Consider the following 16358-nt stretch of genomic DNA (forward strand, 5'->3'; position numbering starts at 1 on the left):
CTCACACATGCCAGGCAAGTGCTCTACCACTGAGCTACAGCCCAGCCCAAATTCTTATGTCTTACCAACAGTTCTCCCCAGCAGTGTGCCAGTAATTGTTTCACAAATGGCTTTCTGAGGGAGAGGTGGACACTTCCATCTTGTACATTTACCAATTTCCCTGGTGCACATACCTCCACCATGCTACCAATGTGAGATCACTTCTTGTAGAGTTGGGAAGCAATGGCCATGGTTGGCTCCCACATGCTGGGCTGGGCTGCCCTTTGTCCTAGGTTTTTCTACCTGTTATTGTTTAGATATGAGGTGTCCCCTAAAAGCTTGAGACAGTGCAAGAATATTCAGAGGTGAAGTGATTAGGAGAGCTGTGACCTAAGCAGTGAATTAAACCACTGATATGGGTTAACTGGGCGGTGACAGTAGCCAGGTAGGGTGTGGCTGGAAGAGGTGGGTCACTGGTGGCATGCCTCTGGAGTATATATTTTGTCTCTGTTGAGTGGAGCTCTCTGCTTCCTGATTGCCAGGTCCTGAGCTGCTTTTCCGCTCCATGCACTTCTGGAAACATTATGTTCCATCTCAGGCTCAGAGCTACCGAGTTGGCTGACCATGGACTGAGACCTCTGAAACCATGAGCCAAAATAAACTTTCCTCCTCTAAATTGTTCTTGTCTGACCGTCTGGACACAGCAATGAGAAAAGCTGACTACCACCCTGACCAAATACAAGGAACCCCACTGCTGGGGGTGCTCTGGGGGGCTGGTCCCATAGATGCAACCTCTGTCCTTTGTAGTGACTAACTTCTCAGTGCTGGAGCTGGTGGATGCTGACCATTCCTATTCCTATTTTCAACTGCTCCCAGGCTGCCCCCACTCCTGGAGGGGTAACAGAGTGGGCACTAGGAAGTTCACAAAGGTCTGATCAGGCTTCCAGCACAAACACAGGAATATTCCTTCTTGGTACTGAGTTGCCAAGTATATACCTATGCTAAGCACCGTAATAAGCACATCAGGATTTATCTCATTTATCCTTATAATGGGCTGACCAGATTGTGAAACCCAACTAGAATTCAAATCCCAGCTCCTTTTATCTCATTGTGGAATCAGATAAACGAACCCTCAAGTTTCTATTTCCTCATCTGTAAAATGGAGATACAAATAATCCCTTATCATGGTATTATTGAAAAACCACATGAGATGATGTATTTAAAAGGTATAGACCAGTATAGAGAGAATTCAGTGACACAAAAGCGGTTTTGTTTGGTTCCTTTCTCCTTTCTCCCTCCCTGCTGGGCCCATTTCTGTCATGGACTCTCAGAATGGTGTTATTGAGAAGGACTTAGCATCAGGTTCCACCTGGCTGTTTCACAGATAGAAAACAGATGTTGAAAGCTGTGCTTGACACGTCATAACCAAACCAGAGTGTACCCAAGATTACAACCCAAGTCTCCAGACTTCCAGAACTTGTGTGATCCTCTCTTGGGTGGCTCTTTCTCCCTCTGTCCCTCATTCCCTTCTTTCTTTGCAGGCTCATGTGGCACCTGCCCATTCTGACTCTACCCTGCCAAACTTACCCCACTTTCCCTGTGCCCATGACCACAACCTTGGATATCCAATAAAGCCACCCCATGAGGTCCCATTATGTTCACAGTGGGGCCTCTAGCGCATTGTCTGGAGCCCACAGACATGTTGTCTCAGTGGGGATCCCCACTGTGTAGGGAAAAGCTGCTCAACTTGTTGCATGTCTCTGAAACCACTTCCTCCCTGATGACCTGGGGCTTCTCTTCCAGGTCATCTGATGAGAAAGGATTTGGTGACTGATTAAATACAGATTGAGCTGTCTGCAGTGTTTCTTCTTTTCTGAGAAGCAGGTCCTAAGGGTATGCCCAGCTGGCTGGCAAAGGGCAGCCAGGAGATGAGCCTGTGAGAAAGTTTATCCTTGGCCAAGAAGCAGAGGACATGGAAAGAAAAAGCTATATCACAATGTTCCCAAGAAGTCAGGACCACCAAAATCCAGGTTCACCGTGAAAATGTGAGTTCTTTTTCTTTTCTACTAGCAAAATCAGTTTGTGGGCCATGCTAGGAGGAGGCCATGAGCTGTGTGTGAATTGCACACGGATACATGCTGCCAACTCACTGTACTCTGGGCTGGCACCATGCTAAGTGCGCTTTGCATATATTCCTCATTTAGTCCCCTCAATGTCCTAAAGGGGAATAGAAAGGCCATTATTAGACTTGTCCTGCTTTAACCAGGAGAACCTGAGGCCCGAGGAAAGCATGTGGCCAAAGGTCATGCCACTAGAAAATGTCAGAGCAAGGATTTAAACCCCTGCCTGCTGATCCCAAAGTCTGTGTACAACCTAGAAGGACCACTGTTTTCTGAAAGTATTTGTCTGCAAATAACTTCAAACTTGTGGAACTGTTACAAGAACAAGAAAAGTACAAAGAGCACCTGTATGATCTTTTGTCCTGCTTCACCTCGTGAATATTTTGCCCCATTTGATTTTTGTCCTTTAAGGAAATAAGACCTTGGAGAAAATGCTTCCCTTCTCTTAACCTTGGTTACTGTGTGTACACCATGGAAAAGTCAATGGATTATCGGTAGGACTGAAGAAACCCTGTGATTGGATAAGCCCCTTTTCTCAGAAGTAGGCAACTTTGTCAATTTTCAAGGCATGGCTACCCACCCTTTCCAGCCTCATCCCCTGTCATTCAAACAGCCACACACTTGGGGATAACTCTCCCCAGGTATGGCCTCTCCCCATCTCCAGCGCACCATGTATCCTCAGCACTCCCACCTTGGCAGGTACTGTTCTGCAGAACTCTCAGCTTATATTTCAGAGCCATCTCCAAACATCAATCTCTGGCCTCCTCTGCAGTAGATACAACTAGAACTTTCCCTCACATGTCCTTTTCCACTAAAATTGTACTAAACTCTCTGTGTGTGTGTGTGTGTGTGTGTGCGTGTAAGAGAGGGGGCATGGGAGAGGAGGGAGACAATTCATAAAGAAATTATTCACATATCCATATGTCTTCACATAAAGTCTTGCTTAAAATGCAAGAGTTCTTATCTCAATAGAAAATCCTAGTTTCAACTGCCAAACTTAAAAAAAATTAAGTAAAAATGAAAAATTAAGCAAAACCAGTGACATTTGTGCCTCAGTTCTCTCTACCAAGGAACTCATCATCAAGGTTTAGAGGAAGTGCATGGGAACAGGAATCAGAATACCTGAATCTTTAGAACTGTCTGGGCAACAATTAGATGAGATGAAAAGAGCAAGCTCTAGAGAGGGAGGGAGAATTGCTAAAGGCCACACAGCGGCAGGCCAGAGCTGGGATGGGAGGCCCGTGCTGGGTGCTCACACTGCTAAAACAACCCAGCAGCTGTAGCTACTCTATCTCCTGCTCCATATTGTGCCTGGGGCTGGACCCACCATCTGCACATCTCATCTGAACCTAGTGATACTCTAGCTGGCCCTTATCAGCATCACTTCTGTGTGAGCTGCATCATCAACCCCCAGGATATTATAATCACCTTGAAACCCCATTTTCCACACAGCCCAGCATCAAATTGCCAAGGTTTTTTATCCCACAAATACAGGTGAACTGGAGTGGGCTTCAGTCTTGATGATGTGACATAAACATCCTTCTGTGACTCATAGGAAAACTGAGGACCTGAGAGGGCACAGGCCTGGCAGGGGCCACTAGACTAGTTAACAGTGAGGTATAGACTTAAGAACACACCTCCTGACTTCTGTGTCCTGCATTCTTTGTGCTATGCAGTGCCATCTACCCAAGTAACCTATCTTATCAGTCAGTACATTAGTTAACTCTGCAGAATACCATCAGAATGAACAAATCTGAAACAAGTGTTAGCCTGGATGGTTATTTACATGACTGGATGCAAAACTCTGCTTGATAAAATAGGCTCTTTAGGCAGCATATTCAATATGATATGAATTTGGACTCATTTCACAAAGCAATATGAAATTTCAAGCATGCTTCCTGGACCAGGTGTGGGCTACCTATATAAGGTAGGGGATTTAGGGCAAGAGTCAGCTAACTATGACCTACAGATAAAATCTGGATACAGGAAACAAAGATACATTGATGTGTGTTCATTCATATTGTTGTCTACGGTGGCACTCAGGGTATAGTAGCTGTAAGGTTCCAGAGGAGACTGGCTGGCAGAGCCGAGAAGATTTACTAACTGGCCATTTACAGAAAATATTGCTGATCCCTTATTTAGGAAATTACACCAATACCCACATCTTGGTCCCTTAGCCTCTGTTTCTCAGTCTTTGTCTCCCCTCCATCATCCCTAACTTGCCATGGTGATTACTGCAGTTCTCTGCCTTGAAATGAAGTTCCACCTGGACACACCAAACACCTTCATAAATAATCCCATTTCTCTTACCTTTTCAAAGTACCTGAGGCATAGGAAAGTCATGGGTGCTCCCAGAGAATATCATAAATTTTGTTTTTTAATAGATCCTATGGGTGAAAATGAGATTTCAGCTGATTTTAGCCAGAATACTTTTAAGGGAAAAGGAAAAGGAAATGAAATAAATATTTATTGAAAACCTTTGAGTAAGTTCTAGAACTTTCTTTATCTACATTTTCTTACTCTGAGGTCAGAGTTGATAACTCTATTTTATACAGAAGGAAAAACCAAGAGGTTAAAAGCCCATTTAAAGCCAAGTAAAGGGGATGAGTTAAGGTCAGAACTCACAGCCATGTTTGGATGAATGGAGCACTAGTTCTCTCATGGTACATGCTAAGAAAGAGAGCCATGTACAAAAACCTATCAGCCATCATTAGCCCTGGTGTATTCTTTTCTGCCATGGAGCCTTCTGGCCTTTTTACATCTCTCTCAGTGACAGAGATTCCACTGATGTTCCAAGAATCATGGCAGAGTAGAGTTTTCAATATCAGCACTCAGGTCCACAACCAGACATGTCCCTCAATGGTGGCCTTGCAGTGGACAAATGAGAACCTCAGTGGTGTTCACCAGGAGCAGGAAGAGAAGAGGAGAGGAGTCCCTTTTCCACCAAGTGGGAATGGAGAGAGAGAAAACAAGAGGGGCAGACAGGAAAGCAGCATCCGCCTGAGCACTATAATCATCCGACATTCTTGCAGATGTGTCTTTCATTTTCTCATCATTCATTCATTCAAAAATAGTAACCCATCCTTATATTTGGTGTCAGGGAATAGAAATTTGAGCACAGTCTGTCTGTTCTCATCAAATTTCCAGTTCAGTGGAGGACACAAACTTAACCCAGAGAACATATCAGTAAATGTCAACTTTCTGTGGTGATGAGGTTTACAAAGGGAAAACATCACAGAATCTGGTATGGAATGGAATAGGGAAAGTAAGTGAGGTATGGGATGACTTTACAGAAGATGCCATTTAAGTAGAGATCTCAGTGAGTGGGGGACAGTCAAAGAACAGGAGAGAGTTCTAGGAGGGAGCGTTTGCAAAGATTCTGGCAGGAGCCCGGGGGGCAGATACTGGGTGCAGGAGTTGAGAGGGCCCTGGGTGGAGAGCCAGAGCAAACCAGGCACACTGAGGGTGTGGTAAGGAGCTCACATTGCATCCTAATGTAAAGGACGGTACTGAATCTTCTAACATGATCCCTACATAAGCTTTTAAAAAGTAATCACTCTGGCTGCAGGATGGAGAATGAGATGTAATACTACAAGTGAGATCATTGTTAAAGGGTGTTGGGCAGTTTTGAAGCACATGATCCTGGTGGCAAGGACTAGAGTGGCAGCAGAAGAGAGAATTTGTCCACAGGAGTCAAAGTTATAAAGGAGGTCATGGTGATTTTGTTTAACCTTCACAATTACTCTGTAAGGGTAATTTTAGAAGTGTGAATGTTGAGACTGTTGGCTCATGTCAGGAATTGGCAAATCCCTGTCTGAGATCTTGGTTACTTTCTAGTCTCAACTCTATCAGGGCACCTTCCCATATTAGCTATCATTCTTCCATCTCTCTTTGCACAAAGCAGGGGTAACTGAAGTGCTCAGTTCCACTCATCATACTTTTCCTTCCAAGGTCTTCCACCATCTTCCCCAACACCATGAAGCCCAGTGCAGGGTGCCTGGCAATAACCTAACCAGTGTTGACTGAGTTGCTCTTGAGCATCCTCTTAAACCTCTATTTAGAGATTGAGAAAGTGAGACAGTCAAGGTCACACAGAAAGACGGAGGCACATTTAGGTCTAGAAGTCACTGTTCCTATCACTCTCGGATAATCCCAGAGACCTACATTCCTTCTGAGCACTTCAAAGATGGCAGCCATCCAATAAATGCCTTGGCCATTGCTACATGCTTTGAGACTGGGAATGACAGCTCAGATCCTACATTTCAGATAGAACTAAAGAGGGCCCAGTGAATTGATATGGAGTCCCCAAATGCTACGGAGTGATCATTCTTAACGCCTTCCTGGTGTTTCTATCCCTTTCTTCCCCACCTCCTTGCATTTCACATCTCATCTCTCCGGTGGCCCAGTGGGCTGACTTGCATGGCTCTCGGCAGACCACAGGCAACTGGTGACTCACCACATTTGCTAAGGAGCTTAGATGGCAGCGGCAGAGGTGGGGAGAGGACTGGGCGATAGGGGTCTACACAGGCCTGCAGGTGTAAAGAAGAGGAACACAATCGGCACAGCTAATAGGATGACAAAAACCATGTTGTTGAGACACCCTCTCCAAAACAGAGAAGTAGGCATTGGGCCTGGGGAGAGGCAAACAGGATGCAAAGGGAGCTAGAGCTGGAAGCCAGGGGCATTTCAAGAGTGGGGGATTCTTACAGATGCACAGCCAGTCCCATTGACACATAAGTGAGAAGGAACCTCAGAGACCAAATGTGACCAGCTCCCACCCTTCCACTCTCCCTGTTTCAGAGAAGAAAACAGAGGCCGGGATAAGAGTGAGACTAAAGTTGAACAGTGAGGTGGTGGCAGATTTGAAACCCTTCCCCCTACACAGAGTTGATCCATTGATCCTTCGTCAGTGGATTAGCTCTGCCAAAACTTATTCTCTCCACGCCTAATTTCCCCCTGAATGCTTTATGGATGGCAAATAATTCTACACCTGAGAACGACCTCCTCGAGTGTCTAGGGTCACAGCCCCTTCATGGAGGACCAGGAAGTCTGCAGAACTGGACATTGCACTCTTGAGTTCACTTGGCTGGGACAGAGGCTTTGCCGGGACCAAATTCACTATCTGTGCTCCACAAAATATCAGAGCAGCAGCAGTAGCAGCAGCAAGACCCATGCTTTGAGAACACCAAGGGCAATGTCAAGTGCCTGGGATCCTGCACAAGGGTAGGGTAGTCACGCTAGGGAATATAAATATGAAATGCCTTCATTCTTTCTCACTTCCCTTCCTCCTTACATCCCTTTTCTTCCTATTTCTATATGATAGAAGCTCTACAAAAACAGGGATTTTACAGTTGTCTCTTGGTTTGTGTCCCTAGTGCTTAGACAAATGGTTGGTGTTGAACAAATAGTTGTAGTATGTATGGGAGGAGGAAGGAGGAAGGAAAGACACCAGGAAATATCTGGAGAAAAGGAGGAAGAATATGAGAAAATAAGAAAAGATGATAAAAAGAAATAGAAATCACGAGATGGGAATGAAGAGAAGAGGCAGTGATAGAGGATGGAAAGAAGAGGAGAGAAAATAGAAGAGAAATAAATCAAGCAAGCAAGTAAGGAAAACCCCAGGATACTGAGCAGGAAGAGAAATAAGTGGAGGAAGAGGGCTGTGCCGTTAGTGGAAAATAAGTGGAAGAGAGAGATGAAGTAAGCGGATTGGCATTCCGCTGGCAGCAGGGCCAGTGAGGGAGACAGGGAGGGTGTCACAGCCCGGTCGCCTGTCCTCACTATCCTGAACACAGTCTGGCTGTCTGGAGTGGCCGGAGGCACCAGGCCAAACCGTTTATCTCCCATTCTGGGGCTTGCTTTTGCTTTTCTTTTTTAAGTTTAACTCCGATTTATGGGGGCCATGCTCAGTGATGGATGTTTTTCCAATTAGCTGTAAATAGCCCAGTCCTGCGGAGGAGACCCACTGACTTCCCCAGCCCTCATCTTGCTGCCGGATTGGGGGAGGGAGAAGACAGGTCAAGAATCATCGATCACCGACTTCTAAATCTCCAATGCAGCAAATTCCAGAAAGCTAAGGAGTGGGCAGGAGTGAGCGGCAGGCCCCATTATTCTAATGGCTGCAGAGGCTGCAAGCCCTTCCCAGGGGATGTGGAGATGGAAACACTCCCCACACAGGATCCTTTCAGTGAAGGCGCCATGCACAGGGAGACAGGGATAGTAACAATGAGAATTGAACCGACATTAATAATGTCTACCTCATTTTGCCCCAGCCTACACAGGCACCATGATACATTTTCATAAAACTTAATCAAAATCCATCCCCCAACTCCATAAGATAGTTGTAAAAGCCCACTTTACAGATGAGAAAACTGAGCCCAAAGAGGCTTTGTGATCTATGCTCTTTGAACATCTCTGGTGAATGGGTAAAGGGCATGAAGGAAGGCTGGTGGGGGTGATTTCTCTTCCCCTTTCCTGCCTCAGGTACTCCAGGTCTTGCTTAGCTGCCTTCCTTTCAGTAGTAGTCAGAGCCCATAGATGGCCCCATCATTGGCATGGAGAACATGTTTGCATTCCCAGAGTCTCTTCCAAACATGCAATCTCACACTTGTTGATTTCCTATTCTTATAAAATGCTAGGAGATGAAGAACTGGATTCACATTCACAGATGATTGCCTGAAATATGCTATGTTTTCATATATAGCATGTTGAATCAGAGAACTATGGACCTTGGGTACAAAGGATAGTCCTTTATGGAGCTCTGCTCCAGCAATTTGACATCACCTGAATTTGACTATCATCATGAAAAATAATGCATCAATACTGATTTTTTTTTCTGTGCTTGGGATTGAAATCAGGGCCTCACACAGGCTAGGCAAATGCTCTCTCACTGAGCTACACCTCAGCCTATCCCAGGTTATATCTGTCAAAGACACTGTCTATAAACCTATTTAAAGTCTTGTTTATAGGGACCACCTTGAGGTCTTTTTCCCTGGTCAACATCATGTAAATGAAATTTCAAGAATAAATGCCCATTTCTCTCCCATAGACTCTGTACATTTTACTTATGAGTACATTTCCCTTTACATGTTTGCTTCTAGGGTTCTCTAAGTCAGCAGTTCTTAAGAACTATATAACGTGGTAGACACAGGGTACCTGGAATTAATCCAACCTGAATTTCAGTAATTATTCTTATTCCTGTTTTTCTTTCAGTATGATAAGTTATTTCATTTCATGTGTTGAATTTTTAAAAACTGCATAAATTAAAAAAAAATCCCAAGACCTTTGATAGATGATGTAGGACAAAATAAATAAAATAAAGAAGAGAGCAGGAAAAACAAAGGTCCATAGTCTGGCCAGGGTAGTAGATACCAAGCTCCATGTTAATCAGAATGGAGAAAATTTAGATTTGTCACTGATGACAAAATCTGCTTCCACAAACTCCAGTTCTGGAACCTTCCCAAGGACTCTGTTACCTTTGCTGCGACGGCGACTGCGGTACTGCTCTGTGTAGAACGTCAGTTGTGTTTCATCGTCTGCTTCTGAACCTGAAGTCCCCTTGGTTCTCCCAAAGCTGATCCCCCCTGCAAGGAAGCACAATCCACCAGTCAGCCTCACAGACCTCCAGAAGCCTGTTAAATCCCTCAACCATCTCACACATGGGCAGCCCCATCCCCAGACTTCTCTTTGTAAATCCCCAGTCACCCAGGAGTCAGCTTGATTAATGGGAAGGAGTCCAGGGTCTGCAGTGAGGCGGAGCAGGGTTCCAACCACTGCTAGGCATCTTCCAGGCTGTGTGACCTTGAAGAGACACCTCACCTTTCAGGGCTTTCTCTCAAATAAGAGCAACACTGTTAACCTTGTGAGGTTGCTCTTCAGATTAAAGGAGACAGAATATGTAAAATACCAGTCTACAGTGGGCCCTGAATCATGGAGAGCTACTGTTGCTTTGCATGTGGAGCCTACCTCTAAAAAAATACACTCCAGGCAACAACTTAATTTCACACACATTTCAATCAAGGGCTTACTATATGCCAGGCCCAGAGCCAGACACTGGAGACACTGATAAATGTGACTCAGTCCTGGTGAGCCAGGGAATCATAAGCTAGTCAGACGGACAAATGGGATCCTTAGGAGCCTTAAACCTAATTCATGGCTTATGTTTACCACACAATGAGACACTAGGAATATGGAGGAGAGCAATTCATTTCAACATGAAGGACCTGGGAAGGTTTTATGGAGGAGTGAAGATTTAAGTCAGGGCTTAAAGGATGGATGGGGCTTCAGTGGTAGAAAAAGGAGTTCCAAGGGGAAGTAATTGTGGAGCATCCCCAAGGATGGAGCCCATGGGCAGCTGGAGGCAACAGGTCTAGTGCTGGCTGTTAAGGACATACTGGAGCCACACCTTGGCCATCCGTGAGTGCCAAGTTGAGGAGAAAGTGGGGGTGTGATTTTTATATTGGGTGTCAAAGGAGGTTTCAGAGAACGAGTGTGAGTTGATGAGGCCTGTGAACCAGCAGGAATGGTGTGGGGGTGCCCAAGCCTAGGTAGGTGCCAGGCAGGGGGAGCAGTGGAGAGGCTCAGTGATCCTGCAGGTGAAAGGTGAGGGCTTTGGTGAGGGTGTGTACAAGGAGGATGAGGAGGAGGACGAGATTGGGTGTGGGAGGTGCTTCAGAGACGAGCACAGGGCACTGTGCAGGGAAAAAGGGTGATGTATTCCTATACTATGAACAATTGACCACCTAGAATGAAAAAAGAAAGGCTGGAGGAACTAATATTAAATAATTCTGATGCTAGGAATATGGATAATTATCATCTTTGAGTATTTTAAATTGTTTTTTTTTAAAGGATGAGATATGGAAAGAGAGGGATTAAAAGATGGGCAAACTCTTTACCTTAAGGAGAAAGCAAAGATGAGTGTGCTTCTAAAAAGGTTGGGGGTGAGTGGGTGGGCAAGAGAGAATGGTTCGATTTTGAGGACTCTTTAATGGATGATGTTTGGGACATCTAAATAATAGGCTGTCTCTAGAAGGAGACTCAAGAATCCAGTAACAGTGGTTATCCTGGGTGGAGAATTGAGTGGCTGAAGAGTGGGGATAGAAGGAGGCTACTTTCCCATGTAAATCCTTTGTATCTTTTGAGTCAAGAACTATGCCAACCCATTATCTACTTGAAAGTTCCACCTGAGGAAAAGAAAAGCATAGATTAGAGGAAAATGTTATTCAATTCACGAAAGAATTTACTATGTAATTTCCTCTGGTAGGGATTTGAAATGGCATTCAGTATACAGAAATTCCACTTGCAAACACATTTTCTGCCATACTGTTATTGCAATTCATTCTTTCCAGCAATGTTGTTATGCAATCTACTCTCTACCTAGAAGATTTGTGTACAAGATGGCATGCAATCCCCATCATGATATTCTCATAAGGGAGATGTAATTAACAAACCAGATAATAAAGAAAAGATAAAAGAACATGCTGGGAAGTTATCTTGCCAAAAGTCACACCCCTGATAAGTGGGAGAGTCAGGATTTAGGGCTAATTTGTCTTACTCCATCTGAATTGTGTTTCTCTAGTACATAAATTACTTTCCTTGGAAGAACTTTCCTTGGAAGCAAAAGCCTTGGGAAAGCAGATTGTCCTTCAAATGTCAAGGTACCTAGTTCTGTGTTATAAGCCTTGCATACATTATCCAAACTCATTATCAGTAAGAGGGAGGTATCAGTTTCTTCATCTGTATAGTGGACACAATGAGGTCTGGAAAAGGAAAGTAATTTTTCAATAATGAGTGAAGCTGGATTTTGAAAACAAGGAGGACTGATGGCTAAGTTCAAATTTTGAATCTCTCGCTCTGGTACCTCTTTGTTTAATGCTCCATAAAATGGAAAGATGAGTTACCATCCCCCTGACACCTCCCTCAGATAGCAAACAAATAGGGAAATCCAAGGACAAAAACAGCTGTTCTTTGTCCACACGTGCGTCATCAGGCATGGTCTTATGCACACCTCCACCATATCCTACAAATAAAGGGAGAAAAAAGGGAAGGAAATAAAAGGAAAAAAATGTGCATGAAGGGGTGGTACTGGAAGAGGAAGGAAGATTTTTGTTTACCTGTGCATAATTCTCAGCCAAGGGGAAAATAAAGGTGTCTGACCAAGCACTTCCTTGTGTATAGGAAGCATTTGTCATTCTTCCTGCTGCACTCTGAGCAGGAGAGCAAGAGGGAGGGGTCTATGGCTGTAGAAGTCCACCCAGACCCTTTTTCCACTGTCCCTTTATAGCCACTCCCAGATTTTTAAAATTTTCTAGCTAAATCCTCCCTCTATACCTTCCTTGGGTCCTACATCCTTTTTACCTTTCTTCCTTTGGTAAACAAATGATCCATGTTTTAGTCAGCTTTTATGCTATGACAAAAAGAACTGACAAAAACAATTTTAGAGGAGGGAAAGTTTATTTCAGGCTCATGGTTTCAGAGTCTCGGTCCATAGATGGCCAACTCCATTGCTCTGGGCTACTGCTGAGGAAGAACATCGTGGTAGAAGAGTGTGGTGGAGGAAAGCAGCTCAGGACATGGCACCAGGAAGCAGAGAGACTCCTTCACTGTACACAAAGTGAAGCCCCCAGTGACCCACCCCCTGCAGCCACACCCCACCTGCCTACAGTTACCAACTACTTAATCCCTCTCAGGGGATTGATGCACTGATAAACCCAATCAGTTTATTTAGGACTCTCATAACCCAATCACTTCACCTCTAAATTTTCTTCCATTGTCTCATATGTGAGCTTTTGGGGGACACCTCATATCTAAACCATAACAACCTACTTTCCAACAGTTAACTGTCTGAATCCTATATGCCACATTTGTTATTTCCCTACTAGGACAGTCTAGTGTGGGTGTCAAAAAGGTCACCAGGCAATTCCAATAAGAACAGCTAACACTAGCACAGCACTCTCTCTCTTCCAGGCATTGTTCTAAACCCCGGAAGTACTGGGGTAGGACACTCCTTTCATTTCCATTGGAATGGATGAGAAAATAAAGTTGTAGGGAAATGAGGAGATTCACACAGCTGTAAGAAGCAGAAACATAATTCAAACTCTGCCAGTGGATGCAGAATCTACTCCATCTCTGTGCTAGGGTATGATAAAATATGAGTGAACAGCTCATTTAATGTCCATAGTCATCCCTGAAAGGGTGGTATCATCAACCTTGTTTTACAGACCAATAACTGTCTCACAAAGGTGATGTGAGGGAGTAAATGGCCAAGCTGGAGTAACAATTGGGTCTGTTATCTGCACTGTCTCATAGCTAATATGAGACAGCTGGAAGAGAAAGAAGTGTGTGTGTGTGTGTGTGTGTGTGCGTGTGTGTGCTCTGTGTTTGTGTGTGTGTGTGTGGTGTGATGTGTCCACGTGTGCACACAAATGCCTGATGAGTTAATCACTAAGGACTAGCCAGTCTATTTCCTGATTCCATTACAAGGACACACATTCACCTTCCTCCTGTTCTTCCCCTGAGTTTTGCAATGGTGTTTATTATATCAGCTCTGATTAAGTTCAGCAGGATCCTAGTGATCCCTCCATCCTTCCACAGGTCCAAGCACACAGACACTGTCCAACGTAACTACCCCAATGACTCCCCTTTGAGTCAACCCTCTATTCCCACACCTGCCCATCCCCTTCACCTTCCTGTTAAGTATTCAGGGATCATTTTCAGAGGGGAAACTGAGGCTGAGAGAGAATGCCTCTAGAACAGCTGGCTCAGAAGTAGTATAATGCAAGTCCCATTTGGGTTTCAAATGTTCTAGTAGCCACATTAGATGGGTGGGGCAGATAAATTTTCACAATATATTTCACTCAATGTATGTAAACCATCCTCATGTTACCATTTAAATGACAGAAAATGATTCTATATTTTTCATGAGTCTTCAAAACCCACTTACATCACATCTCAGTCCAGGCAGTCCACATTTCATGTGCCCCACAACAGAAGGCACAGTTCTGGAGGCATTTATTGAACAGATCTCTGAGAATCTGGGACAGGAGAGAGAGGAATAAGCTATGGAACCAAGGAAAGTGTTATTTTTTAAAAAATAAAAGAGAGAGACTTGGATGAAAGCTGATGTAGCTGGAATTCTATTAAACAACACTCTTTCAGTGTTCCAGCTCTCAAGGCTCTTAGAGACTTATTTGTTGGTTTTGATGTTGGTTTCATCCATGAACACTTAGAGATAATGTCCTTTGTTAGAAAGAAATTAGACTACTAGAATCAGACATGAGTTCTAATGCTACATCTCGCTTATTAGCTATGTGTCCTTGGGCACAGCACCTAATCTCTCTCTGAACTTATTTTTAAAAGAGAAACAATAAATCTTGAGTTTACACTGTCATTATGAGGAAAATGATATTCTGTACGTGAACAAAGATCAAGAAAGTGAGACTAGAGGGACTTTCCTTACTTAACGAGTTTAATGGGAGGGAAGGGAATACTGCTGGGTAACCGTGGTCACCCCTACATTCTGGTTCAGAAAGGAAGGTGGCAGCCACCCAAGGCATATGGACTCTAAGTGCCCATATAATCTGCAGGGGCCATAGGCCAATCACAGACTGACTTGGAGATGATTCTGATGGCTGGTGAAGAGCGCCCCCGTTAGCATTTTAATATAAAATTGGTGATTTAGTGCACTAAAATGCAGCCATGAATTATACAGGCCTGCTCTAGTATTTTCACTTAGGGGCTGAGAGAAAGTAGGAATGGTCAGAGACTGGCAAGAGAAAAGAGGACACAATCTGTTTGCTGGAACTAGTGGATTCTCTGGCCTTACTCCTTGAGCCACTAGTTCCTTTGTCCTCAATGATCTCAGAGCCATTAAGAATATGGTAATGGAGTGTGTTGGGGATTGATTGGAAGCTGGTTCAGTTTTGTACCTTTGTGATAATGTCAGGGTGTGTCCTGGTGTTGGCTAGAATTAAAAAGTAATAAATAAAAAATGAAATATAAAGAAAAAAATATGGCATAGAACACACCACAGCCTGGTAAGAACAACTCTGGCCACTTCACATGTGATACCCCATTTAGACCTCAGAAGACGCCTAAGAGGTAAGAATCATACTCATTTGACTGAAAGACAAACCACTATTTGGAATGTCAGTATTGCTTATCTAAGATCACACAAATCACAAATGGTAGAACCCATGTTGGAACCCAGCTTTTGTTAAGTTCAAAAACCCTGGTTTTTTTTTTCCTTTCTTTCTTTCTTTCTTTTTAAATATTTATTTAGTTGGACACAATAATTTTATTTTATTTATTTATTTTTATGTGGTGCTGAGGATAGAACCTAGGGCCTCGCATGTGCTAGGTGAGCGCTCTACCACTGAGCCACAAACCTAGCCCCAACAATCCTGTTCTTAAAAAAAAAAAAAAAGAAAGAAAGAAAAAGAAAAAGAAAGAAAAGATGCTCAATATAATTATCTGTAGGGAAAGGCAAATCAAAACCATAGATATGAAGTCATATCCACCATGTTGGCCATTAGGTAAATAATACAAAAAACAGATGTTGGTGAAGATGTAGTAAAATTGGAACCATCATAATTATTGGTGGGAATAAAAACTGAGAGAGCCACTGTGAAAAATGATTTGGTGATTCCTTAAAACAGAATTACCAGATGACCTAGGATTTCCATTTCTAGGCATATGCCCCAAATAACTAAAGATAGTGTATTCAAACGAAATGTGTTCATGGATGTTCATAGCAGCACTAATCACAAAGCTAAAAGGTAGTAACTAGTGCCCATCAGACAATGGGAGGATACACAAAATATGGCATCCCACATGGAATTATCCAGCCACAAAAGAAATGCAAACTCATGGCACCATGTTGATGAACCTCACCAACATTTTGCAAAGTGAAAGAAGCTAGATATAATTGGAATCATACCACATCTGGCCTTTTATATCAAACATTTAGAAAAGGTAAATCCATAGAGATGGAAAGCAGACTGGTGGTTGCCAGGGTTGGGAAGAGGGAGGAGAGGACTAGGGAGTGACTGTTAATGAGTACAGGTTTCTTTTGGGGGTGATGGAAATGTCTTGGAACTAGACAGAGGTGATGGCTACACAACCTTGCAAATGTGCTAAGTGCCAATGAATTATACACTTTAAAATGATTAATGGTTAATTTTATGTGATGTGAATTTTAGCTCAAAAGAAAATTAAAAAAAAAGAGGCTCTCTTTGCAGCTTCACTAGACTGATCAGAGTT

The 16358-nt window shown here is 43.6% G+C and overlaps 1 protein-coding gene across 5 annotated transcripts in view; it reads right to left on the reverse strand.

Moving 5' to 3' along the window:
* Positions 1 to 16358, reverse strand: part of Astn2 (astrotactin 2) — an 848095-nt gene that overhangs the window by 547002 nt on the left and 284735 nt on the right. For all 5 annotated transcript variants that reach the window (XM_046451532.2, XM_046451529.2, XM_046451531.2 and 2 more), the window contains one exon: positions 9575 to 9682. In XM_046451532.2, coding sequence (XP_046307488.1) covers positions 9575 to 9682 — 108 coding nt within the window. The remainder of the gene's footprint in view (positions 1 to 9574; positions 9683 to 16358) is intronic.

This window comes from Marmota monax, unplaced genomic scaffold, assembly GCF_021218885.2.
Source record: "Marmota monax isolate L192 unplaced genomic scaffold, Marmota_monax_Labrador192_F-V1.1 WCK01_AAM20220418_F8-fsc00020, whole genome shotgun sequence".
Classification (NCBI taxonomy): domain Eukaryota; kingdom Metazoa; phylum Chordata; class Mammalia; order Rodentia; family Sciuridae; genus Marmota; species Marmota monax.